General features: G+C 43.1%; 1 protein-coding gene across 8 annotated transcripts in view; it reads right to left on the reverse strand.

Annotated features, from left to right (window-relative positions):
* The window catches only part of garre1 (granule associated Rac and RHOG effector 1), a 45615-nt gene extending 25046 nt beyond the window's left edge, over positions 1-20569 (reverse strand). The window contains exons 1-2 of one of the 8 annotated variants that reach the window (XM_088613860.1): positions 20164-20569; positions 1461-2979 (exon numbers count right to left, since the gene is read on the reverse strand). In XM_088613860.1, coding sequence (XP_088469986.1) covers positions 1461-1967 — 507 coding nt within the window. In that variant the 5' untranslated portion in view covers positions 1968-2979; positions 20164-20569. Of the gene's footprint in view, positions 1-1460; positions 2980-10071; positions 10413-17953; positions 18514-18949; positions 19096-19241; positions 19544-19774; positions 20016-20037 lie in introns of those variants that run through there. The other 7 variants (XM_088613859.1, XM_088613863.1, XM_088613862.1 and 4 more) reach the window with 7 other exon arrangements.
* Positions 20570-27921: the final 7352 nt, after the last annotated feature.

A 27921-nucleotide genomic window follows, 5' to 3' on the forward strand; every position in this document is an offset into this window, starting at 1 on the left:
CTCATCTCAAGGAGAAACCGCATTCCTCCAGCGCATTCCTCTGGGATCTGGCAGGCCCGAGGCCCCCGACAATAAGCTTTCTGTTGGAAATGGAGGGTCGTGGCATGAACGGTACGCATTCAGAGGCTGACCTCATATCATCTTGATTCCAAAACATCACTGTCTGGATTAATATGTTTACTTCCTAGAGAAAAAAAAATGTAAGTAAGTTTACAGTCGGGATTGTAACTGGGTCTCTTATCATGACTGCATGTTATAATTACAAAGGCAACCAATAAGTGGCTGTGGTGAAAAATGATTATCTAAACAGTGGTTTAAGTAATTGTGCTTGGTACGGTAGCACACTGGCTGCATTTACACCATAATTCTCAGCACAGGAAATTATCTTCAATACAAGCCTTAAAACTTAGACCAAGGTTTTTGGATTGCAGTGCTCCCATGCTGTTATTAGCTGTGGGTGGTAAGGTGGTTAAATATCTCAAAAACACATGGTAATTTGGTGGAGAAAGCACTTGTTAACTGTTCCTACTCAAGGCACCTTGGATCTGTTCTGCTAGATATAATCATTTAAAAAGGAGCTCATCTGTGGCAGCCTAGTATTGTACCTAGAAGTTCTCATTTGCCTGGAAGAGGAATCCTAAATCAGGTGACAGACAGCACTAGGATGTAGACCACACAGTGACTCCCGAAGATCAGGGGCTGATTTTTTTTTTTTTTTTGCCCCGGTAGATAATCCATCTTCGCAGTTTCATTTTGCTGCTTCCGTTTTCACACCTACCCACAGCTTTTCACAAGCCACCCAGAAATCTCGGCATCAGTTTAATATCGAGCACCAACGCCTCCGTCCGAGCCAAGGAATTATAAACTGAGCAACCACATGTCCTGAAGGTGAGCGCAGACACCTCAGACAGCTTTTCAACAACACCCTTAGAATACAAAGTGCCCTGTACTTGCCAATAGGAAATGGAGTGGTGCAATTGCATCTCAGATGAGCACGACAACAAAAAAAACTATCCTTTGGTATTCAGACAGATAGAAATAAAATGTCAGCATATAAGTACTACATTTTTATAACCCAGGTCCTTGAGCAACATGCTCCTATAGGTCTTAGAGACACCTTACAATTAGCTCTGCTTAGGACCAGGCAAAGAGCTCGTTTGCCTTACAGAACCCTTAATTGGTCCAATTAAGTCATGAAGGACCGAGGTGGGATGAAAAGTGGCACTGCTGGGCCAGACTTTCTTCTCCCACTGGGACCCCGTTTCCGCAGGACTGCCTGAAGCAAAGGCAGATCACGAATGGCAAAGAGAAGCAAGTTTGAACCACAAAACCTGAAAGAACCGCAGGCAGGGCGAAAACAGTTCTCAGCCGTCGTTTCATGCACTAGATCTGCCCGCCCTGAACAGGAAGACGAGGCCACAATCCCTCCAAAAGCAAACCGGATTCCGGGCTCCCCCTACCTCAACGTCTTGCAGGCTGAAGTCGTTCTGATCCTTGAAGTTGGCGGCGCCTGCGCTGAGCTCCATCAACATCTTGGCGATCTCGGGCTTTATTGCTGCGGTGAGCCGGCTGGCCGCCTCCATGACGTGTTCCTGCACGTCCTTCAGTTGCATAGCTGCTTTGGAGTAGTGCGAGTTCCTGAAAACGCTGCTGAAGAGGTCGGTGAGGAAGGCGCTGGCCCGGCAGAAGACGTTGAGCGCGTCCAGGTACTTGGAGATGCCCTGCTGGATGTCGGCGATGGCCGTGCCGTGCTGCGGAGGGGGGTGGGTACAGTGGCCGGGCGAGCCGCCGCCGGAGCCCAGGGAGGGCGGCGCGGCGCTGGAGCTGCACGCCAGGGGGGCGCTGAGGGCCCGGCTCAGCTCGGGCATCTGGTACTGCTGGTGCTGCTGCACTTTCTGCTTGGACCCGCCAAGCAAAAAGCGCCGCTTGTAGTCCATCTTACTTTCTTGAGCACTACAACAATACATAAGTGGCGAGCTGTGTCGCTACCCTCCCCTCTCAGTTGCTTTTATTTCTTGTTTGCTTTCCTCGCAGCCTCTTGTTTCAAGATCACAGCCCCACCAGCTCTGAACAGTTAATTATTTCTGGACTGGTGTAGAAAGATAGCTGAAGTGCACAGCCTGCCTATGAGGCATTTCCAAAGGCTTAGTAGCAGCGGGGAGAGGAAGAGGAGACGAGAAAGTGTGAAAGAGAGGCAGCCCTGCTGCAGCTCGCATCTAACAGTCCGAGTCGGGGAACCAAGCAGGCGAAATCTACTTCCACTCCGCTCTTCTCCCAGCCCCGCAGAAGGTCATTAGTGGTTAAATAACGAAGAATATTCCTATACCAACACCGCTCCAGCACTTGAGCGACACTCTGTTGACAAATCTGTTCTTGTTCCAAGCAAGCATTGGCTTGGTCAAACCGAGGGAGATCTCAAAAAGTGCACAAATGTTTTCTTCAAGTGGAAGAAGAAAAACTCCTTCGTTTGTTTTTAAATATATATATATATGCGTGTGTGTGTATATATATAGACCTCTGGTAAAAAATACAAATCTTTTAAAAGCTATGAGAGGAAAAACAAAAGGAATTTTAGGAAAATGTAACACTGGTCAACAGCGAAGATAGGAAATAAAAGGAATAAAAAATGAACAGAGACTAAAGGAAAACCCCGATCGCCCCCGATTGTACAGTGCGGCGGCTCTGGGCCGGAGAGGCAGGCAGTCTCCTGGAGCGTCCGTCCCGGCTTGGACACGACAGATCCGGTCCGTCGGTGATCCTTTCAGTGCAGTGTGGCAGGGAAGCTCTCCGCAGGTTTTTCGGGCCTGGGAAGGAGTAGACAGCAGCCGGCGGGACTTCCCCTCCTCTCTCTCCTGGCTGAGGTAGTTATCAACTTCACCGTGGAAACCGAGCGCTGCTTCCAGATTCGAGCTTCTCGGCGACTGTAGTCTGAAGCAAGAGAGCTCAGATGTGTTTTTGTAAGGCCTCTTAGGTCATTTCCTTTGAAAGAGAGATGGGGGGGGGGGGGGAGAAATTAAAGTTACAACAGGTGACTGAAACAACGAGCTGTTTTGCTCACAAGTCTCGAAACTGAATGGCCAGGAGTTGCGTTGTGAGCCGAGCTCCAGCTGCGTTGCAGAAGTTCTCTCTCAGAGGTAAAAACTACTGGAACTATGCCTCAACAAAATGAAAAACATTCAAAAATAGTTTTATATCATTAAAAAGGATTTATTGACCGTGTAAGGACAATTTAAACAGCTTTGGCACTAAGCGGCACACTGGGTCTAGTTTTGTGGAAACACCAGCTTTCAATGAAAATAAATTTAGTATAAAGAACTATTAAAGTTAAAACTACCATTTATTAATACATAAATGTATTGTATAAAATACTCCTTATATTAAGACCAACACATGTAGGCTATTTCTGGAGTTTTAAAAATGCCCAACACTTTTTACATATTTTCCACAACCAGCAGTGCACCTGAAAAGAATCAACAATATATTAGCTATTGAGAAGCACCTGAAGACTGTAAAAATGTACAAGACACCTGTCTTACCAGAGCTGTACAGGTGACTTTTTCTTAAATTATCCGTTTTTAAGTGTCTGATTTTAGTGATCTACTTCTGTGCGCACTGCAAGGTACTAAGAGTTAGAGGGTTTGACTGCATGATTGGTATGTCACTATTATTCAGTGTTGCATAACAGCGTGCAACTGGATAAGCTCTGGGAGAATGGCCAAAAACGCAGACCGGTCCCACAATAAGAGCACACTCTGTGGTTTTAGGAGCACCTGCTCGATCAGCAACCTTTCAATAGAAATGTCCAGTCTGACTTCCGTGGTTCTCTCCCCACCACAGACTGTCAGCTCTGCAACCCAAAAAACAGAGCATCAGGGTCCTAAAGAGCACCCTAGTCCTTGCTAGAATCCTTTTTTTCCCCACCCATTCCAAAAACAGTCATTATAAAGAGAACTTTTCTTTTCGGTTTGTGTTGCTCCATTTCAAAGCGCACTTCCCCCGGGCAGCTCGGGGGAACGTTAGCGTGTCTGTTTTCGGCACAGAAAGGAAAGCCCCCACCACGCGGCAAACTTCCCGGCAAACCAGGATTGCTTACGAGCAGAACTGCGGCACTAACTTCCCTCTCCTGCAACTGGAGTCTTGTAGGCGCAGAAGCCCCAGCTCCACAATTCACGCCAGTGCCACCTTCCCATCTCAAAGGGACCGATGCCGACGGGTCACACACTGCTTTGGTCTGAAGCGCGGATCCCCGGTACTGGAGTGGGGGGCCTGCGTGTCTGTGGGTTTCCAGTGCAGCAGTGCTCGCAACTGAATCGGCTCATTGTTGGCTTAAGTGGACCATTTTAACAGCTTCACCCAGCAGTTCACGTGCTGGGTGCTTTAAAAGACCCAGAAAAACTTGCAGACACACCTTTCCTCCCGGACTTAGATTACAGAAGTAAGCACCACTGTTCACACCGATGGACAATGAATGGCATTTGTTCCTCTCATGTTACTGGAAAATTCCCCAACTATCTGTACCGGAGTTTAGGGTCCAGGTCAATACTGCTCATGAAGGATATACTGGAGAACTGGTGGCACAACAGAAATATCGCTGGCTAAAAGAGGAAAGTTAAAAAGTACAGTGTCAAACCAAACATCATGAAGGTAATTTTCTAAACTTTGGCCCAGACTCAGTCCCAGTGTTCCACCGGCCTGACAATCACAAATTGCAAACATTACTGCACCTGAAGAAGGCTTTTTGTCTGCCAGAGGTGTCTTCCTTGTGGAAACCAACAAGCTCAGCGCTCGCAACCTGTGCCGGCACTCAGGAGACAGCTTTAATTTAATCTGGGGCCTTTGCTCAAAAGCGAAGGGCCATCTTTCTCATGTCAGTCACAACGCCACACAAATACCTCCCAACAGAGACCTGAGAAGAGACTGGGAAGGAATTAAATACACCAAAGCAAGCAATACTGCAGAACTCACAGCTCTCCTGATTTTATTAATATAGAACATCCAGCTAATGATTTTTTTCCACTTTATGGAAAAGATCTTTCAATTTATTTTCTAGTCTAAATTGTGAATGAAACTGTACTAATGAAAGTCTGCGAGAAACCACTATGATGTTATCTGAAAAGTTCAGAATTCTTTGAAGGCCTAAAGGAAATCAACTGGTTCACCACAAAGACCACAAAGAGATCGCAAACAATGGATTACAGTATGAACAAACGAATATGCTGCTTCTTGCATCTGAGATTAGTAAAAGCTCTCTAGCCTCTGGACACTTTCCTAATAAAAGAATATTTTGTCCCGTTTCACCTCCTAACAGAAGAAGCTGTTTTTCCCCTCTGTTCAAAAACCAAAAAGAAATACGTAGTAACCTTTTCTAAACTGGTGACCTGCCTGGGTCTGTGGAGGTAGAGAGTGTTATGTGCTTGAAGGTAAATTCAGCACATAATATTCTGCCGTATATAGACTATTTTACATACAAAATCTAGCCTTCACTGCTTCCTTACTGAATACTCACTTTGGCCTAACAACAGTGAAAACACTGCAGTACAAACATCTTCTGAGACTGTTTCAGCACTGGATTACAATACCGTTCTATTGGAACATGCAAGAAGCTGTGAAAGTCACAATATGACCATTCAACATCACACAGCTCAAGCCTTTGGGCAAACTGTCGTGCGTTTCTACCTTCTAGTGTGTCATTATGGAAATTCACACCACATCTGCACAATCTCATTTGCATGTGAAGGGAAAAAAAAAGACAGCAATAGGTCATTCTTTTAAAAAAAAGCACAACTAAGACGTTTCTGCGGTAGTTTCAAGAGACAAAGCTGAAGTATGTATTGTAAACACACCAGCTCACACAAGAGATAGTAATCTTCCACATGACATTTGTCAATTATGGGAACTTTTACTTAGACACAAATGCCAACCGGCTAATCCTTCTTTGATGTTTTGAAGTGAAGAAAGGCCGAGTCTAAAGAATGGGCTGAACTCCAGCTTCCATGGTTTACATTAAGATAACTAAAGAGACATCTGCAAACTTGCAAACAAAATTGGTGCCAATATTTCCAGCCACCAGGATCCATTACAGCTGCAGGGAAGACTAAGTATCTTTTATCAACGGTGACGTTCCTGAGCACAACACTGTGTTTACCTTCATATTGCAATGACTTCAAAACCGCACTTCCATTTGCTCGCGCTGTGCAAGTTCTCTCCTGCTGGGGACTTTCTACACCCTAGAGAGAGGAGCCACATCCTGGTTGGCTCCTTTGCACGTGGCCAATGATGCAGCCATGGTTTTCACCTCACACAGGAGGTCTTTAAAGGAAATCATCCAAAGCCTTTTACAATGCACTGAAATTGCATAATGAAATACTACGCTGCTCCGCTGTCTTAGTAACAACTAGGCACTATTCAAAAACCCGTAGGAGCACAAAGGAGCATTTAATGAGAGCCATAATAAAAGGCACTTAGTGGTTTTCAGTTCTTCATGCAATGTGCGTTAAGAGTGAGTTTTTCTTTGCCTAAGGCTGGCTTTCTTAGTACAGCAGAAAACCCTGTTGTACACTGACATGGAGGAGCTAGAAAGCTACAGTAGAGCACACAGGACCAAGCACAGGGGAACAGTGGCCCGGTTTCCACGTCTTACCAATTAAAAGCCGCTGTAGCTGACTCATAAACCAGCTGCCCTTACACTGTCTGCAATGTAGCAAAGCAATTAGGGGTATTAAAAGGAATAAGCAGTAAACAGGAAGCTGAAGTCTATGATGGAGTTTAAGCCCAAAAATTCTGCCAACCAATTCCGCTTTCTGACTCACGCCAAAGCTAGAGATTTTCGCAGATCCACTGTTAAAGCACGATACATAAAAACAAAGTTATATACAGCTCCATCCCATTCCTGTGAAGTAATCTGATCCATGTCTACAAAAGCTTTTTGTTGTGAAAACAGAACTGGAGCCTTCAGAACATCCACAAGATGTTTATACTGCTCCCAACAAACAGCTGGGGGCAGAAGGGCGACAGCAGGTCAGATCAATCACGCAGGGGTTCTCCACCAACTCAATTCACGAGCTGTACACGAGATAACTCGGAGGGAGGCGTACCCAACAAAACCACTGCCTCTTTAACCCTTGTACAAATGAGCTCAAAGTGTCTTCTTGCAACTTTTACAGAAAAATTGCATGCATGCTCCCTACAGCATAGAGAGTGCAACTTCAAGCGCATGTGGTATCATTAAGTCATCTCTGGGCAGGACCTGGTTCAGGTACAGTGGCACCACCTTGCCCCCTCAAGCTATCGGTTCGCTGGGGTTTGGGAATGAACCCCGCCTGTCAGCCTGGGTGCCTCGGATGGTTCAGACCCTTCAAAGAAACTTCACTCCCCCCCCTCCCCCACCTCCTTGCCCCCAGTTCCTCGGCCCCTCGAGTAAATTCAACAGCTTGCAATCCTAACAAGCACACGAAGAAGCTTTGCGACTTTTCCTGGCCTAGTGCCACTCTTCCTCAAGAAGGCTCTTCATTTCTGATGTCACCTCACGACCCAGCTCCACGGGACCAGGCGTGGGGAGGGAGACTTTCACACCAGTTCACTGCAGCACGCTGTCTGAAACTGTCAGCTACACAGGAGGAAATACCTTACAAAGCAAATAAAAATGACTGCGTAACACTCCAACCTCTGTCCCAAAGCAAACCCGGATTAAAACAAAACCTGCCTGTCAGCTGCAAATTAGAAACTCAGCACTTCCAGGCAGCTCTTTTTATGCCAGTGGATTTCTGTATCTGTCCAACAGATGCACCGTTGGTTACTGGTTTTATTACTGACTTGCGACTACCAAATATGTTGTACATTATCATCAAATCTTACATTAAAACACCTTCATCAGCTACAACAGCACAGCACAGAGGACTGAAACACTACCAACATTGGAGACGTGGCCCGTGAAGAGTTAACCGGTTACCTCATGCTCAGAGTTTAGGCAGCAGCTCCCTGCGCTGACAGCTGCTTATCTGACTGACACCTTGTGGCGCAGGTCCTGGGACAGACAAAGGGAGAAGGCCTGCATATTTCACAGGAGGAATGTCAAACGAATTCTATTTCAGTGTCTACAGGCACTCAGCTGTTCCACAGTACTGCCTCAGCAGTCCATCTTAAGTTTAATTCCTTATTGATAGAAGAACACCTAAACAAAAAATGTATGCTAAATCTGTTGCAACTAAAAATAAGGAATGCATCTCGCCTTACCATTTAAAATGGGATATGGGTTTTATTTCTTCAAACACCAAGGAACATGACAGCACAACTCTATCAAAAACCTTCTATATTAAATCCCAATACATAGCCTGTTAACTCTATCAAAAACATAAGAGTCACTGTCTTTCTCTTTTCATAAGTTTTGTTCTTCTGAATAAAATGACATTTTTAGTGTCTGTACCGATCATGTTGTAGTCGGCTCTCATGAAGCTAATCAGATCAGGAAATGGAGGGCACATGCACAGACAGGTGTTCAAAACTTTTTTTTTTAAAAAGTAGTCTTGACCTGCAGTAGGAACCAAGGATGCTGAAAAGTCATTCATGAAGCTTTACGATTTCTTTTCATGCAAAATGAATCTCCTGTGTGTTTTTGGCAAACACTTTTTAAAAGCGCCAAGGGAACAACGATGGGTTTTCTTCTATGAACTTGGGCAGAAACGGCAAACGTAACTACATTGCAGGCTTGATTCAAAATGAGTTTTCCCACAGATGAATCTAGGGGAAAATAGTTTCACATCTGCACCTCCTAAAAAATCCATAGGGTTTTGCATGGTTTTGCAAAGAAGTTAATGTACAGACTGTGGCTGTGGGCAGTCTTTTAAAATAAGTCAAAAGGTCAGAAGGCCAAGCTCAGTGGCAGAACAAGTGCTTTGAGCAACTGTGTCAAAGGAACAACTCGGCAGTCTAACCTGCTCTGTGGATACACAAATGAGCAATAAGCAATAAATACTGAACCGAAATTTTGTCAATCAGAAATTTTCTGAATTCTCTTTGTAACTGTAAATGGACAGAAATTATAGAACATGCCTGTGAGGAATTTAAATTATGCCTGTGTTTATTTAAACTTTATCAGTAACACTGTAAGCTTAATTTTTTGCTGAGGAAAGATGTTTTGTATAAAAAGGCTCCCCCCCCTCCTTAATTTGAATAGGGATCTCTGAGGAGTTGTTGAATGTGGTCTGCTGGAGGTATCCAAAGGTGAACTGCCAGTATGTAACACCCTGAGTTTCTCCGCTGCAGATATAATTCTAGAAGGAAGTACTATTCTCTCTTTCTAAACAAAGAATGTCATATCCAGCATGGCAAAGCTAAAGCTGATATACCTATGACTTCTTAAATCAACGTTAGGGAAGACTCAGCCATAGTGATGTATGCCACAAGTGTCCGAATGTACCGCACAAGTCTGCTTGCAGAAACAGTTCTCCCATTCTCCCACTCATGCAAAACGGGGGAAGTGCTTTTATAAGCTTCTCCCAAGTCTCAACACGAGAAACTCTGGAGGGCATTTTAATCACTTGCTGACTGCTCATCCCTTCAACCCAAGAGGTCAGTTTAGCTCAGGTTAACTATCCTCCTATTACCATCAGTGACTTGAAGTTCAAGGAGGAGATGTTTAAAACATTTCTGGGAAAAAAGAATGTTATTATTGATGTCAAATGTTAAGCACAGAAAAAGATATCACACAGATTAACTCCAAAACGATAATCTCACCATTACCATTAGTCCCCGAATATATCTTTAGAAAAATAAAGAAGAAACTAAACCCTGTGAAGTTTCATGGTCTTTTTCGGGTGTTAGTAAGTTGTTGTTTTTTTTATTTCTTGAAGATGAGGAAAAAAAGTTTATAGTTCCTAATGAACAGAAGACAATCTGAATTCTGCACCCTACTACTGTACATCACCCTCACTCTGATTAATATGAGTGACTATTTTAAAACCAAGACATTTTTCAGGTAAAAACAGACAAAACACCAAAAAAGGAATGAAATGAACGAAACACAAAAAAATGAGAGATTAACGGTCTGCCGCAAAATAAAACATACACACTAACCTCCCAAAGATACTTGCCAAGCCTTGAATCTTAGACATTAGGCACGTGCGACTCAGAAAAGGCCTCTGGAAGCAGCAAAACAGAGCTCCCGAGTCTGGGCGGCCTGTCTCCTGACCCGCGACTTCTGGAGGTAGCGAGAGATGTGCCGTGAAGTCTACAGGCCCAAAGCAAACAGGGCTCACATTGCACAACTCTCCTGCGCTGCATTGTAAGAGCTATGTGCTGAGGTCACACTTTTCCCGTCTCCCTGGCTTCTCATTTATTTTTAGCACTGACCAACGTAAGAAATTGACATTTTTTGTTCTGCGGGGAGAGGGCCTGTGGTTGCCGTGAAAACGGAGCCCCACAGGCCTAGCGCAGCACAAGCGACTCGCCATTTTCACTGTGATCTGCCACTCGGGGAGAAAAGAAATTATCAGTGCCATTTCCTGCTCCAGTGAATCTTAGGATCCTTCAGCGCTCAATGTACTTACTCTTTTAAGAGCCGAGAGGGGATGTTTTGGAGGTAAACAGAACAACCTGTTCTGTCATGGACAAATACATAAACATCAGTAAAATTTAAAACAAAATACAGGACAACATTACAACAAAAGGAAGAGCAATAGGTCAAAATGCCCTCTGTGTACAGCATCGCCAAGGAAAACCTAAATTCTCAAATTGTATTATCCAATTGCAAATAAATATCGCCCCTTGTCCCAGTAATACTTGGTATAGCGGATTCAGAGGTGAAGTGAGCTGGCATTTCTGTGGCTTTTCATACCAAAAATACACTGGGAAAACACACACATGCATACTGTATATATTTATGGGAATTAGGATTAAAGGAGAACTGCTGTCACAATTTCTGGTTATTAAATCTTGGTTACAAAATAATTAAATTGACACTGTAGAAAATTTTACAAATTTCAAACAGGCACAAAATCAGGAATTTTGCTAAAGTACTGTAAGACAGCATGTGGTTGTAAACCCCCCGGTCTCACCACGGGTGAGAGCAAATGTTGCCCTTCCTGCTCACTAGTCACTAGTAAAGACTAATATAGCGCAATGTACAAGCGAATTAAGTACTGGTTGTGCAGCGGATATTTGACTGCAGAAAGTTTCAAATGTGACCTGCACGCAGTTACATGTTCCACTTATCGACAAAACCGCCTGTAAGCCAAGAGCAATATTTCAATCTAGGCTGTAGCCTTCTTGCTAAAACTTTGGTTACATTTGGAAAGGCACCTCTTAGACCACAGGTATAGATGCATCCAGGACAGTTGGTACCTGCTTCAGTACTTAAAAAAAGCCTTACCTAACCATCCAAAATTGGTAAAATGTGAATATTCTGTACCAGAACCTACTTAACTCTATTTTAAGCATCCCTATATTGGATACCCAATATTTGGGTACCACCTTCCTTTGACAATTCCAAGAAAATGCGATCACAGATGCATAAAATGTGCTCCCACAGCCACTAAATACGTTGAACCTAGCTCACAAACCTGCCGCACAGACAGATTTTGGTTTCCCTACAGCTTTGGGAACTTACGTTATTCATTCATTTAAAACATGGAATATCTAGATTTTACAACAATCGAATTGCATTGTTTTAAACAACCTACCACTAAATGTATCTTGCAAGCAAATCTCCTTTGTTATTAACCTGAATAACAGCATTATAACACCCTAAATATTATAACACCCTAAAAATCTTCTTTATTCAGTATATTTATATACTAGGCTCACATTATTTTGGTACAAAACTCATGAAATACATAATACATATTTTTAATGTACTTCTGGAACACGTCATTCAAGCCAGAAGGCCACAGTATATTTACACAATATATGCATACTTAACATGAGAAAACTGCTTTTATAAAACAGTGTAAGTCTTTTTATAAACACCTAAAATACGAATGAAACATCCTCCAAAATAGTACAGTGGAAATGACTGTGGAGACAATTTCTGTTGACTTGCTCCCTCGCATCTCTTGAAAATCCTCCTCAGCCTAAGAGGAGATACGGAAAGACTCAATCTGCTAGCTGACACGACTGGGCCACTGAAGGGCAGGACCCACCTGCAGAAACACCTCACCCGCAACAGAATGAAGTCCTAGCAGGGCATGTACCCAGATGAAACCACTGTGAACTGGGCAAAGATCAGTCGTGTATGATGATTTGTGAATTCTTCGCCATGTCATGCAAGGAGCTTGACGCGTTACCGGCTAGAGTACTGCGTTCCCACAGAGCAGGACCGCAACGCTGAAGAATAACTTTGCCCTGAACACGGGCACTGAGCTGGTTTCCCTGGAGACCCTGGAGCAGATCACCGCATTCCTTCGCAGGGGCTAAAAGATTCAAATCTTTCTAGTGTGGGACTGAGCGGACTATGAGAAGACCAAAATCCATATTCCAAATCCTTAAAGACACTGACGGAATCAGCCCCCCTGGACTTTCTTCACAAATCGACAGTGAAGCCCAAACCAGAAAACACAAATACAGTTCTGCATTTTAATTGCCTGCAAGCGTTTATTTACAAAAAGAGATGTGGGAGACTGGAACAGGCTGCCCATCTCCATGCAGTTAATGCGGATACTCTTGCTTCTTTCAAGAAGCAACTGGATGAGATCTTCAGATTAGTTAGCTACTAGTAACTGAAATGAGCCATAAGGGCTGAAAGGCCTCCTCTCGTTTGCCAACTGTATTATGGCTCACTTCCTCCAACTCAACCGCATCAAGACGCCACACCTTGATCCTGACAAGAGGCCCACTAATCACAGTGCTCTTGTACTCAACCCTTAAAACTGCAGGAAGCCCGGAGCAACAAGCAACTATTAATAAACTGCCTCAACTACAAACATGTTTCAGCGCCGAAAGGGGTCAATACAAGAAGCTATTTTAAGGAACCTACAACCTAAGCAGTAACTAATCCCAGATTAAATTCTAATTGCTTCTTTCCAATATATAAAATCATTACTGGCTCAGCTAGTATGTCTAAAAATCACTTGAACTTTAAATTGCTGTGTCAGGCAAATACTAAATAAGCCCAATATAAGCACCTCTATAAAAATCTTAAGACAATTCCATTACAACACAGAGAGCCATACACCTTACTTACAATGTAAACAAAGCTCAATAATACTTTCAGAAATCGTACAGCCTTTAACTGAGGACAGGCTCACAATTTGTGAGAAACAGTCTCCAAATGGTGCCTATATTACCATAGAAGGGCTTTAATTTCAAACATCTCAACAAATTTCTACAGAACTTCTGTCTGCCTACATAAGCCAGACAGATCTCACCAGTGTTTCAAAAGCCAAACGCAGATAGGAACTGTAATTCACCTATGTAGGCAATGGGCTCAATTTAAGCAATAATGGAAGCAATGTACATTCTATCAATGAAAAATGCACATGCACACACAGGCCTCTTTTCTGTACCCTCGAGTGGTCAGTGTACAGTGGACATTAACAAAACTCCTTTAATTATTCTGCAAGCACCCCGGCCACAGCCTTTCCCCAATGTGCACTACCCTGCAAGACTCTCTTCAGCTCAGACTCACGCAGTGAATGTTATCACTGGGTTTCTAAAACAGCCCTGGGCATTGTACGTAGAAGATGCCTGCAGTGATTCACACCCAGCATACTGAACAGCACAATGGAAGAAGACATTTGATCAACTCGGCGAAGTTACGAGCTTGTGTAGGATGGCACAGTGGCTGAGTTAGGTCTCCTGGGTACCAGGTTTGATTCTGACCTGGGACACCATGCTGTATACTGAATAGCCACAGGGGCTGAGGCTAGCTGCTTCAGTTTCCTCTCGCCGGCCAAGCTGACCGCCTCCTGTTATTCCTGTGTGCTTGTGCCCCGCGCTGGACTGAAGCCCTGATCAGGCTGCGAGGCCACCTCACGCCCTGCCCTCCCAGGGGAGCCTTGCCGCCACCCTGATCAGGAACAGGAAGCGTTCCAAGAGCAGAGAAAGAAACCGCTTAATGGATAAAGAAAGCGCTTACTGTTGCTACTGGGGGTCACTTCTCTAATGGAGTAAATGTGACAGACAGCATAAAGCCAAGCTAGACACTTCACTTCAAAACTACCTCTTGTGTAGCTGTCCTTCTGTGATGAAATACTTTAGAAAATGGCAACTATCAGTTTTGAGTGTGACTGCAAACAGTACAGTAACGGCTCTTTCAAAAACCACTGCTCCTTACCTGTGAGTTTATTTAATACAAAGATAACATTTAAAGAAAACCAAATATATAATAATAGGTTTACTCTAAATATTATTATTTATATATATCATTTCATGATTCCAATTAAAATAACACAGAAATCACCATGTTCAATGTAATGTAATTCCAAGTTAACAACTACTATACAGTAATATAAAAAAATTAACTTGTGTCAAATGTGTAGGTTTCTTCCAAGAGCCAAAAAAATACACAAAATGCAGCATTTCTTAAATCATGGCTTCTTCTCAAAAAGTAAGGAATGTGGTTTGTAACAAATATTGCTTTTACAGACCCAACAGTAACCACAATCTGAGGTTCAGGTCAGACAGCAGCCCACATAAACATCTGGTCATCGTTAAAATCAAGGTCAGCAATGGAGGAATAATCTTGAGATATCCATTGAGAATTTCATCTATCCTGGATAAAATAACTGCATGAAAGTACTAAACTATTATAAGTCAACACCTTGCACATAATATTATGCCTACATCACAACTTAAAACAGAAGGCCTCAAAATGCATTTTGGTTTTTGGAAGCTAACTGATTAAAGGATCCCATCCAGTCAATCCCTGAAAGAAGAGATGGTACTTGGATAGCTTGTTCCACACTCCCTCAACTCTTAGTGCACAGGAGTTCCTCTTGTTATCCTTTTTAAAAAAACCTCCCCTTAGTTCCCCTCTGGTGTGGCCTCACTGCTGATTCTGGAGAAATCATGAGGGGATTTTATCAAAACCTTTGAGGACCTTGAATGCCGAAATCAGGTCCCCCATAATCTGTTCTATTCAAGACTCAAAATGTTTTGCTCTTTTAGCTCGTCGGTGTAGGAAATCTCATTAGTACTAGATGCACTTCTCCGGCCTGATTCAAGAGCAGTAATATCTCTTTGGAAACCAAAACCAACGTTCTAAATTAATTCTTACTAATACACAATACAATCTCGACATGAAAATATCTCAACCTAATGTTTTAACTATGCATCTTAACATGCTGTTTGGCTTTCAAGAAGGTGTGGAAAATGATATCCATACAAACATCCAAGCCAGTTTCATAGACGGCCTCCTTGATCTTCATGTCGTCCAGCAGGTTTTCCCAGTCCACTGAAATCTGTTTGCTGCTTCAGCAGGGATTAACTAATCTTCCTACTTTTGGGTCACCTACATGCTTGACGATTTTACCAACAAAAACAGGTGGAGCACCCCTGTAATACTCCAAGTACCTCACCCCAATCGCAGCTTGCACTCCTCACCTGGACTCTTGCAAAGTTCAGTATCCAAATGCGTACCCATACCTACTGCCTGCAAAATTAAGAATTAAGTCTCTTATAAGGAACATCATCAAAATGTGCTTTTTTTTGTCCCTTAAAAAGACAACAGCAGACGGAGATGCTCCTGCTATAACAGGACTAAAAGCAATACAATGAACTCTAGGAGTCTTTTCACTTATATTTAAGATCTACGTTGTGTAAAGGTATAATATTTTTCAGAATCTCATTGCATCATCAAAGACTGAGACAACCCAGGGCTTCTTAGAATTACACCTATATAGAACTGAGAGATCAAACATTTGGGGCTGTACTGACACAAATAAAACTCCACCTGAATGAAGCACAGCTGCAAACAGGCAAACCTCAAAAAACCATCAGCTGTCTCCGGCTGCTACTCTCCTAGCGCGAACGAGCTTAGAAACGAAGCCCTCCCCCAGGAGGTGCAACACACTTCACCCCAGCATACACCAAGCCTGCAAGCCAACATGAGCCCGTGTGGAGACGCTCATCCAAGTACAAAGCCACCACTTCGCGCAATCAAAGATCAAGACCACTTGAAGTCAAGGGCTTTGTGATGCACAGCACTCGGTGACTTTGCCTGCCTTGGCCCTAGTTCCTAGTGGACTGCTTCAGCTCAGTCATGTTCACATCACTGCCAAGAGCCACAGAACAATACAGGCCCACCGACACTGCAGAAGGGCAGCACAAACAAACACGCATGCCAGACATCTACAAGACGCAAGGTTGCCGAGCAGAGCTCCTGGCGTCTCCATCACGGTCTGGCATTAAACCCCAATGACAGATTACTAAACAACTGCTCGGCCGCTTTGGTGGGGACATAAAAAATGTCAGCAATGCTGGTTTTAATGACCAAATGCAGCCAATTGGCAACCATCTGCAAAGGGCACCTGTTCCAGAACAAATACGGGTTACAAATACTGGACTGAAGTATTCGATATGGTGCACACAAGCGCAGTAATAATAGTACACAATATTACTCAAGTTATTTTAAAAGTTAATGTCCGATGCTGTCAGACAAAAGTGGTAAGCAGTATGTCTTTAACTGTACGCAAACCTTCAACAAATAACGAGCCCAAGATCTGAAAGCTAAGCTTGTCAAGTTTACATAGGATTCCTTTCTAAATACAGCAGCAATTCAAAGTGAGAAGCTGAAAAAGGTGTTACACACAGGAGTGCAACTGGAGCCAAAAAGATTATAAGCTCTCAGGCCCATAGCCCTCAAGAATATTGCAGTGGAATGCATTTATTACCATAGCAACAGGACTGCTACAGATAAATCAACAGGCGTTACCGAGAGACTACAGCGCTGTGGAAAGGAGGGTGCACAAACAAACCGCAAAAAAAACCAGTAAGCTCCAGTAATTTACTCTAATTAGTCGCACTCTGGTGCATTCTGTCATTTAATGCTCCCCCTTTCTGGGGGAAAAAAAACCCAGGTTTTCCTCAATCTGGTAAATCACTAATGGTTAGATCAAAGAAGACTGGAGTTAATAAACTGGGTGATTCCAGAGCGCTACACGATTGTGCATTTTTTTCCCCCAGCTATTGTACACTGCTGACAGCTTATTAATTTTAGGCACACGTGATAAAAGTCCTGCCTTGTCCAGAGAAGAAAACACAGTTTAAAAAAAAAATCAAGATTCAATCGTAGAAAAAAAAAAGTGCCCTGTAAACGGCATCCACCCAAACCCGAGCTGAATTCACACAGATCCAGGCATTCCTATGTCTACGACTAGAGAGACCAACCAACCCCCCCACGGACATTTTACACACTTACAGCAAGCTAGTTAGGAGGGAGAGAGCGCAGTGTACTAGCTCCCCATTCCACACAAGCTAAAATAACTAAATTACCCCCAAAGTACACACCCCACACTAAGGGAAAACAGGACCCTAGCGATGCGTCTCAAGAGCACAGGGCTGAAATTTGGGGAGAACAGACTGCGCAGGAACGGTAACCTCTAGTTCCCTCGGGAACGCGTTAACTTGGGGTCGTTCTAACAAAAAAGAAATGTTTGTTAACCGTGTAGAAATAACAAGCCACTTTCCTTCAACACATTTAAAAAAAAAAACATGCTGCGCCCGCCGGTCCTGCTTCAGAACCTGAAGGAGAAGCAGGCTATCATTAGTGGCCAGCGAGATATTTCCTACATTTCCTAGCTCCTGCGACCCAAACAGGAAATACATTCCACATGATCTCAGCTAAGGAGGGCTGAAACCCTTCTGGCCCACAAGCCAGGGAGCTGCATTCCCACAACTGCGATAACACCCCTCAGGAGCCAAACAGACCCCACAAACCGACCATGCTGAAATGATTCCATGCGTTTTGAATGTATGCATATATCGGCTTCAATCTACTTTTTTTTTTTTAAACCAATCTTACCTTTCAGGGATACGGTGCGCAGAGGCGTGTGCTCGGTTACTGTGCAAAAGGCGATGCAACACACGACTGCATCTCTCTTTATACAAGACAGTAAGTAAAAAAACAATGGAAAATATGCCAGTTAATGCTGGACAGAGCACGGCCTTAGTTACGTTTACAGCGCCTGGGGCCCCTCTGTGTGATCTCTGTCAGGATTTGCACCAACCAGGAGAGTCTAGCGTCGCTTTGTTGACACTTCATGGGCGAGGCGAAATGGGATCATCGGTCATTCACGGTTTCCCAATCAGCTCATTCATAAAACACGTTCACCTGCTGTCACCGCAGGGGCGAAGCAGCCTCAGTCACGGCTGCGGGATCCGGCGATGTTGGGCTTTTTCCCCCTCCTTTCCTAAAGGCGTTCCCGTTCCCTTCCCAGGTGGGAAAAGCAGTGACAGTTCACGGCAGCGCCTAACTTTGTCATCGAGCGCAATCGCATCGGTCCTCTTTTGCATTGCACGTTCATTAAAAAAAAAACACTCCACGACATCCGAAATACGCAACTTCTGGGAGGAATCAGCATTCAGAAATTAATTTCCACCCCCCCCCCCCCTCCGTCCCTCTTTTGACACTAGTATATAAACCAAGTACACGTCTCACGTTTCAGATCACTAGATCAAGGTAAACGACCGTTTAAACGGAGGAAAAAAGGTACATAAGGCACTTTGATGAATGTGATCCGGAAAGTAAAAAAAGGTCTGGGTGCAAAAAAAACCTACCGGGGAAAATACCCAAAAAAAACATTTAAAAAAAAACTTGTTTCAGAAGAGATATCTTTCGTGTTCTTTTTAAACACCCGCAAAAGGCTGAAAGCAATTTTGAAAGCGAAGTACGTCCCTGTAAGTGTGAGGGAATAAACAACGGGTGAAACCCGATAAAATTCAATTCCCAAGGATGCGTGGTCTTACTACAAAAGCTTCACGATTTACAAAAAAATAAATAAAACAGCGATTGACGCACCATACACCTCGTCTGAATGCTTTCTCCAAACCAGCAGCGGTCCAGAATGAACACGACACCGGTGGTTAACCACCCAAAAAGAAACAGCACGAAAGAAACCCTCGTCACGGTTTCAAAAAAAAACACACCCCTGCCGAGCAGACAGATCACACACACAGCTCTCCTTCTGCCGACGGCATGGAGGTCAGCATACGTGTGCGGTCAGCCCTGTGCTACAAACCCCACAACCCCTCTCCCGTGCACATGCATGCAACATAAACATAAAAAAATAAAATCAGAATAAGATGCATACGAGCCTCACAAGCGAAGCCGCCTGTCCGTGTGCGCTGGGGATGCACGCCTGCTCTACCTGTCGCCTCGCACCGGGCTGGGCATTGCGAGCGGAGCCCCCGCACCGGGGCGCACCACTGCCGAGGCCGATCAGTATTTCGCAGGAAAGGTGCACCGCCATCCCCGCAAGCGCAGTGTGCCAGTTTCGCCGAAACTCACGCAGCCAGCACTAGGGGACACTTTGTGGCAAGCGGTTATTAATACGGCCTTTTTCACGCCCTCGAAACCAGCCAGGGGGCTGTCGCAGCCTCTCCTGCACCGGAGCGGCGCAACAGTTCGGCATCCCGGCTGGCAGCGTCCACGCCGCCGCGGAAAAAAAAACACAACATTTTTTTTATAACGAAACGCAACTCCTTCGGCCAGCATGCACGTACAGGATAAACTCCTAGGGGGGGGGGGGGGGTTATTATTAAAAAAAACGGAGTTTGTGTCCGTCTTGGCGAAGAGTTATCTCGAAACGCCACGGGCACGACCCCGCTGCCTGGCGAGTCCTACCTTTCTGCAGAGCCTGCAGCTACGGCAGGGAAAAGCCGACCGCAAACGCCCACCGCGGAGCTGCCCCTCAGGCCCTTTAATTTCTTGTCGCCGGGCCAAAACATGGGCAGGAGGCGAAGTCAAACCTTCGCCTGGCTGTAGTAAAGCTGTTTGCTGCATACCGAGGGTACTGCACCACTAGAAGCAGGCTAGCCAGTGATTCCCCCCCGGCAAATCTGCGACATTAAACGCCGGGCACGCACGGAGCCACCCCGGAGCCTCACCAAATGTCCATCAGCCCCGTCACCGACCCGCCGCCTGCCGCCCGTTTTTCTTGTTCGTGCCGCCGAGCTACGCGTTTCAACGCCCTCGCCGACGCTTTTAAAAATAGGCACAGAAACATCCCTTACCAGCGACGTCTCCCGCCCTCCTGACAGTAAATCCCTGTCTGTGTACACCGGAACTGACGTCTCCCGACAGCGAGCAGGTCAAGTCAAGTGGCCTAAAAAGGGAGTTTCCCCGCAAGTTACTGAACTTCGTGCGCCGTTTTGCAAGTGATGTGCACACACGGTCGTGCAAATACAGCTGCCCCCCCTCTTTCGATGCCGATGTCTCTGTTTCGGCATCGAGCCGGGCTGTACTGGCTCAAGAGCAGAACTGCATCTGCTACCACCCCCTGAAAGCCATAAGCCGTGCGCATTTGTATCAATGCTCCAACCAGTTCGCCCTCACTGAGAGGGGGGCAGGGTATTTGGGAAGGGGTAGCCCCACTAGGTGGGAGTCTTAACTCCTTTTTATTCAAGGTGTAGTCACACCGCTGAGAACTACCCCCCAAGTGCGTCCTGTTACTCGGAAAACTGTTGGATTTCTCGTACTTCCCAGACTTGAAATCCAGGAAGTAGGATTTCTTTACACTGTGGTAAGGAATAGTATGAGGAGCTGGGCTGGGCTGAGTTCCCTTGCATAGCAGATAGAGGGGAGTCTGCATTCGCAGCGCACTGTGCTTTTTTCGGTTTATGTGCCGATTCTGAAACTAATGGAAAAGAGTCGGTTATGTTAGTAACATGTTTTTTTAAAAAAAAACAGAAAAGCTATTAACCTGAAAGCTTGAAAAAAATGTTTTAAAGCATCCCCTTAAATGAAATGAACAGCTGCTTTTTCATCACAGGTAATGCCATCTTTATTCAAATGTCAGGTTATTAAACTGGACAATCCTCTATTTCCAAAAATCTTTTGTTTCCGTGTGCGTGGGGAGAGTTAAAGAACACTTTGTAATTTCAGAACGTAAAATTCCTATTGTGTTCCTCCTTGACATAGACGTTTTCGGAGTTCAGGTGGATTCAAAGCACTTTTTTGAGGATGTGGTAACTCGGAAAGATTTTTTTCAAAGGGTTTTACATTTTTCTCATTGAAGAATAACTTTGCAAACGCCTTTGCATATGTTATAATTTTGCATCTATTCATTTGTTTGAAACATTATTTTCTATTATGCGCTACGTTCCCATAAGATTAAAGCAATTCTGAAACATTTCTGTCATAACCTTTCAGTCTTTTCAACCCCATTTAACTGCTTAATCTGATTTCCCGATATCCAATGCAGTTACAGAATAATATTTTTGTTTGATCCATAAGAGAAACAACACACAAGGAATATTTAAAAGATTATTTTTTTCTGATTTCCAGTGATAATGAGGTTTTGTAAGTAGCAGAGTACTGGTAGTAGTTTTCATTAGAAAAGTAAGATTGACAAGTAGACAAAAACATTTTATTTCATCAATACATATACATAACTTACAGCCACAATTTATTATTCCATAAAAAATAAAAAGGAACCAAAAAGTGTATGTTATTTTCCCTCTTCTTCTTTTCATCCAGATAAAGTTTCAAGGGACAGTAGAGGCTACCTCTCCTAACCTGTGCTTCGAATGAGAGGATACTGTTGTCTCCTTTTAGTGTCTGGCAATTTGGGTTATGTGCAATTAACCTATTTGCAAACTTCCTGCTTATTTAAATTTCACCAGTTTTCACTGTTTCTATGATTTGCTTAACAGGATCTAATTGAAATACGCAATGCTCTTAACTTATTAAGACAAGCTGTTGGTGTGTATCTAGCACCTAACTATAATAATAATAATAATAATAATAATAATAATTGCTTACACTTATATAGCGCTTTTCTGGACACTCCACTCAAAGCACTTTACAGGTAATGGGGATCCCCTCGACCCCCACCAGTGTGCAGCCCCACCTGGATGATGCGACAGCAGCCATAGTGCGCCAGAACACTCACCACACATCAGCTCAGCTATAACTATCCCAGATAGAACAAAATAAAGGGCCTTTTTGTTGTGTCCCATTAATTTTTTTAATGATTAATTGAGCGAGTGAATAAACTCAGCGAACACACTTACACTAGGTGTAGTCTAATAATAGACTCTGAGCCTTAATTCTGAAATGAAACTGTTAACAGCCATTTCAAGGAACTATACTTCAATTTTCACAATGTATTTAGAAATACAATAATAAGCATGCAAAACACATATAAACATAACCCAGTTCCTTATATAAAAACCATGTGAAAAGTGAGAATTTATTGAGAAAAAGCCCCGTCCCCCAATAACTATACCACAAAGATTTATGTACATATACATATACAGTACATATACTTTTTAATTTTTTTTTAAACTTTTTGTTTGGGAACTGACTTGAAACACAAGGGCAATTTATTTTCTATTCAGTGGCAAGTGTCGTGAGCCCAATGATTACAGGAGAAACCATTAAGCGAAACAAAGTTTCAGAAAGTGATGTTGTTGGGTGTGTGGCTTAGTTATGTGCTGTGCTGTAAAGCTCAGCTACCTTGACCATGGATGGCTTTTGAAAGAGACAGGGTCAACAGCAGTGCTATGTACATGTACATTTCTAGGTAGATCCTTGGATCTTGTTTGTGGGAGCGTGCATCCTTCTGAGTACGCAATTTCACTGTTATTTAGATGGCAGAACTTGCCATAAGTTAAATTTGCAATTGTTCATTTAGCTTGGTTACAGAATTAGACAACACAGAGAATGAAAGGCTGTTAAGGCTATTATGGAGGAATGTAAAACAGAGTTGAAGATGGGGGAGGGGGAATTATTTTCCCCAGAACAGTCAAGATATTTTCTAGAGTGGTTGCTGAATTATAAGCTTTTACTTTTGAAATTGGACATTAGAAATGTTGCCATGCTGTGAATGGCACTTTAAAGTAAAAAAAATGTCAAAAGAAAAAGAAACAGTAGGAACACAGCCCCTCTCTGTTGCTTTGACATTTAGCTTGTATCCACACGAACAATCATCTGGAAGTACACTCTATTTACACAGGAAGAAGAAATGTTGCTATGACAACCAGGGCAAGAGGCCTTAAACCAGCTAGACATGAAATAAGACCATTGTTTTTGTAAAAGAGAAAATTCCATCACTCTCCCCTCCAACTAGCCGACAGTTTCTGTCTTCATATTGGGCAAGGTGTTGTGTTTGGGAAGCCAGACCAGTGAAAAGAGTAAAAGTGGTTCTTTCTGTGTTTCTTTTGGCATTTCTGTTGTTTATATATGTTTGCTCATTACACAAATGTACAGCAATAATACTGATATGTTAAAAAGAACAGTAATATGTTTTTTTCATACTGGTTATACCATTAGTTCTCTCAAATCTCATTAGCATGTTAGATCAGTGGTAGGCGGGCTACTGTGTGGTGAGGAGGACACAGAAATAGCCCCCAAATTGCAGGCTATGAGGCAGTTTTTAGTTATTTACCACTTAAAATCTGGGTAAATGCACTCTTTCCAAAAACCAACTTCTCAGGGTAAGACCACCAGAGATCATCAGTATCTCTACCATTTGCTTTCACAAGGCATTTTAGCTCGTCTGAATTGTTTCTGGGTTAATTAATTTTTAACTATTTGATTTGTAGGGAAAAGGAGCATAGAATGTATGAGCACACAAATATAGTTCACTACTGTACTTTTTCTCTACTTTTCACTTTTAATGATTGTGCATGCCTTGACCTTATTGAGGGGAGTCCTAGACACTATTTTCTTGTACAGGATTTGTCTGAAACTTTTATCAGAATAACCTCCAGCAATGCACTACTTCTGTAGCTTTTTCAGGACATTTATGCAGTGAGTAGTAGTGATACACACCGCAGGTGTGAAAGAGCCAAAACCTACAGGTTTTATATGTCACTTTACTGATACCAAAAGCCAATGGTTTGCAGATGGAGGCAATTTTGTTAAGTTATTTATGTAGTGAACGTGTTGGATGGAGAAAAATCCAGAAGACACTGTGGCTCAAAAAACAGACGCAAATTCACGTCTACAGTTTACCAACAGGTACTTCCCACAGTGCTGGCCAACACAATGGTTAACAATTGAAAAAATGGTTGTTTACCTTATGGTTCAAAGTGCGTGCCTACTCTATAAATTACAGGGACTTGTTTTTTCCTGCACTGAAATAATGTGGATGGCAACCTTGTCAAACAAAACAGATCTGACTGAGTACTGGCCTTTCCTGTCCATCTTTGACTTGGACCAGATTCTGTTTTACAACGCAAGGCAGGACTGTCGGGCCCTTACCTCATTGACAAGGAAACTTCAGAACAACTCGGCTTACACCAGGCCAGTGCAGCAGAGGTGATGAACAATGGATATTTCATAACATGGAACAGCTTTTCTGTGTTTGAAGTGAAGATACAGCTTTTAAACGGCATTTTTGGAGATGGATACCTATGGGACTATTTTGTCATTTTGTATACACATAAAGTGGGATTAGCATTGGTTCACATTCAGATTTGTAGGGAAATATACTGTAGTTATATTTGTCATTTTATATATAATAAAGGCATTTAAAAGAAAAAAACATATTTTTTATTGTGTGATTTTATGTTGGCGTTTCCTAGTTTTATATCCTCCTCTTCATTTTGTCTTCCTATGCCCGTTGTACACTTGTTTATAAGATGTGCGTGTGTATTTTATGAATAGGGATGGGGCTTTCTTATTTCCCACACAAAGTCGGAACCAATTGTAGTTGTTGATGGTACATGAGCTTCAGACTGTGGGTCTTGTGTGGACTGTAAGGTTGTCGTTCAGATCAGTCTCCTTAATTGAACGAATGACCTGCCTAATGAGATGTATTTTGCCCCTGGGTCCTTACGGAGCCGGGTAGTGAAAGACGCTCTCCAGAGACGTGCGAGGGACCTGCGGTGGTGAAGGGACCTGGAGAATGGTGCGACATGCTCAGTTAGCCACGCAAATGGTACACTGCAGCAATGAGAGATGAAAACCCAAAACTAAATGGCCAAGCAGTCCTCGTGGACTGGAGTCTGACCTCCAATATTGCTCTCTCAGCTGCTACAGTGTGGGAGTCAAGGCTGTGGCCCAGGATCCCCCACTAAGTTCTGGCTTTGGTTGCTTCTCAGTTATGAGTTAATCTGTGCTCCACCTGTTGGTGTGGGTTTTTCTGGGTGCTCTGGTTTATTTCCGTGCAGTTTAGTTTGATCGGGGTTGATCTATTCTCTATAGTCCCATTCACCTTTCTTCCCAGCGTGACCTGCACTGGTCATGTGATTGAAAGAGAACCCAATGGGTCTCTTTCATGCCTAACCATTCTGATGCGCTGAGTGGTTCTGAGTGTTCAACAATCCACCTTCAGATTCAGAAAAAAACATAAATTCGTCTTTCACAAAGGTTGCAGCTTTACAGACTACAGGTTACAGTGATGTTACAGACTACAGTTATCACAAATCCTGAACTACCTCGTATCGTGTCAGGAAAACAAGCCCACAGGTATAGTTAACCTTGGTCTGTGGAACCAGTTGTTGGTGTTTAAGCAGGCCATTCCATTAGAGTTCAGTTTGAAGATACAGTCTGGGAGAAACTGCCTAGTTATAACATGACAAGAAGTATTTCCAAGGCAGAAGTAAATGTTTTGAGAGCAGTAAACCTATAATGACAGAACAGTGTGTCTAAAGAAATCAAAGTACCAGTCTGTTTTGCTAGCTTGGTTTTGTTAAAATCCTTGGCTGAAAAAAGCAACAGTTTTCCACAGCTGTAATTACATAGATTTTTTTCATTTTGTTTGCATGTCTATTTTGCTGCGAATTTCTACCCACATGGTGCTGAAAATAAAATTGTTACTTTTAAGCATCTGCATTTTGTTTGTCATTGTTCATTTGTGGTTTAGTATTCTTTTAAATATGAATTACATGAGAGCATGCAAAAGAATGTCATATAATTTAATATAATGTGATAATATGTCATACTAACAACTTGGAGAAATGAGAAAGCACAGACACAGAGTAAGACACCAGACAGAAAATGTTTTCGTAACCCCAACCTCATATTAGTGTGGTTGCCTGAAGTGTAGGATATTTTTGTATTTCTCACAGAGATCACATGAGCGACTGCCAAATCAGGCATGGATTTGCAATGAAGAGTCTTGTGCAGAAGAGAAGAAGTGTTAAGAGCCGACAGAGCAGACTGAGTTTAACATGGGTGCCCAGCTCCAGGTCTGGAAAGCAGGACAGGTACCTGTACCTGACTAGGTAGGCTGTCGGAGCACTTAACCACCCAGACTGGATACCGCACGGCAGAACTGTACAGCACATTTCACTTGAGCAGTGGTACCTTAGCTCCCTCTAGCGTCCTTCTGTGATATTACACACTGTTAAAAACGTCACTGCACCTTCTTAATCGCAGTAACTCCTTACATTTGCGAACATTTTGAATCCCAGAAGATCCCAGAGCGCTTTACCTAGTGTAGGGACCACGGTAGTGTACGGACCTGGGTCAAGCTCTCACGCACAAGAAATTACTTGTCCAGTTGGTTTAAGGAGGATTAAAGAGGGCGATGAACAATAGTTCTAGACCTCTTACTCTTACCTTTGCTCAGGGTGTCTCTAAGAGGCTGTGTTGATGATATTAACCGGGGTTACAGGATCAGGGGTTCACATCTTCAGTCTTCCGCTTTCCACTTCACAACCTTTCTGAAGTGAAAAGGTATTCCTTCAGAATAATTATTCGGTGAACTGTGTGCTTCAAATACTGGAGCTGTATCCCCAAAACTATTTATGAACAACTTTACAGGTATGTGTTTTTACGATTCTCTCAATGTGATGTATTTAAACGCAGTAGACCCTGCTTAATAAAGACAACGCTCACCAAGCGTATAATCGGTGGACATGATTTCTTTCCTGAAGAAGAAAACAAACTATGAACAAACTCTAGAGGTCGTGTGAGAGCTAGCCAGAACGAATGTGGGTATGACCGCATGAGGGGAAAGACAGTATTTAATTTTTGGACTGAGTATTAAGAATCTGTTCTGCGAGTACTATGATGATGACATGTCAAATCTAATAACGTCAGATGTAGCAGCTTTACAGTGACATTAGTACCGAGCATGGCTACGATTGAGTATTGTGAATACTCAAGGCCTTGTCTTGTACTAGTGCATAACAGGCTCGGCAAGAACCACCGGAGAACACTGTTCTTTGAACTGTGCACCCTGTGGAAGGGTCACGGACGTTTTCCGACAAAAAAAGTAAATGCTTTGTATTTATACAGTAAAGTAAACGTAAAAGCGAGTGAAAGGCAGATTCAAAATAAACAGCGAATGGCAATAAGTCGCATTTATACATTTATGGATATTGTCAAATATATTGAAAATATTCGAAATAATATGGAAAAAAGAATGTGGTGCTACATGTAGCGCTGGGCGGAAATGAGCATGTCGGCTTCAGTCGCACGGTTTAGGTGAATTATTTCATTCAGGAATATAATGCAAGTAAATAAGAAACAGTATCCAAAAACAAGACTAAAAAAGACACAGAACACTATGTCTGCAGAGTTCATTACAAATCTAAACACAACAAATTGAGATTTTTACATACATTTGTGCTTTTGGCCTTATTTTTCATGTTTTTGATGGAGGTTTTGAAGTAGTACTGCCTTGCCTATCCTATAACCTTTAAAAAAGAGGGAGCAGAATTTTGTGGATACTATATCTACCCGTCATTAATAACAGATTCATTGTAAATACGTTTCCCTTTTCCATATTACATCTTGCAAAGTATAACATTATATTAAACTCCTTAAGTTAAACATCACGTAATGCAACAAAAGGCGAAAAAGTATACTCTGTA

The sequence above is a fragment of the Lepisosteus platostomus genome, chromosome 20 (assembly GCF_059453375.1).
Source record: "Lepisosteus platostomus isolate fLepPlt1 chromosome 20, fLepPlt1.hap1, whole genome shotgun sequence".
NCBI lineage: Eukaryota > Metazoa > Chordata > Actinopteri > Semionotiformes > Lepisosteidae > Lepisosteus > Lepisosteus platostomus.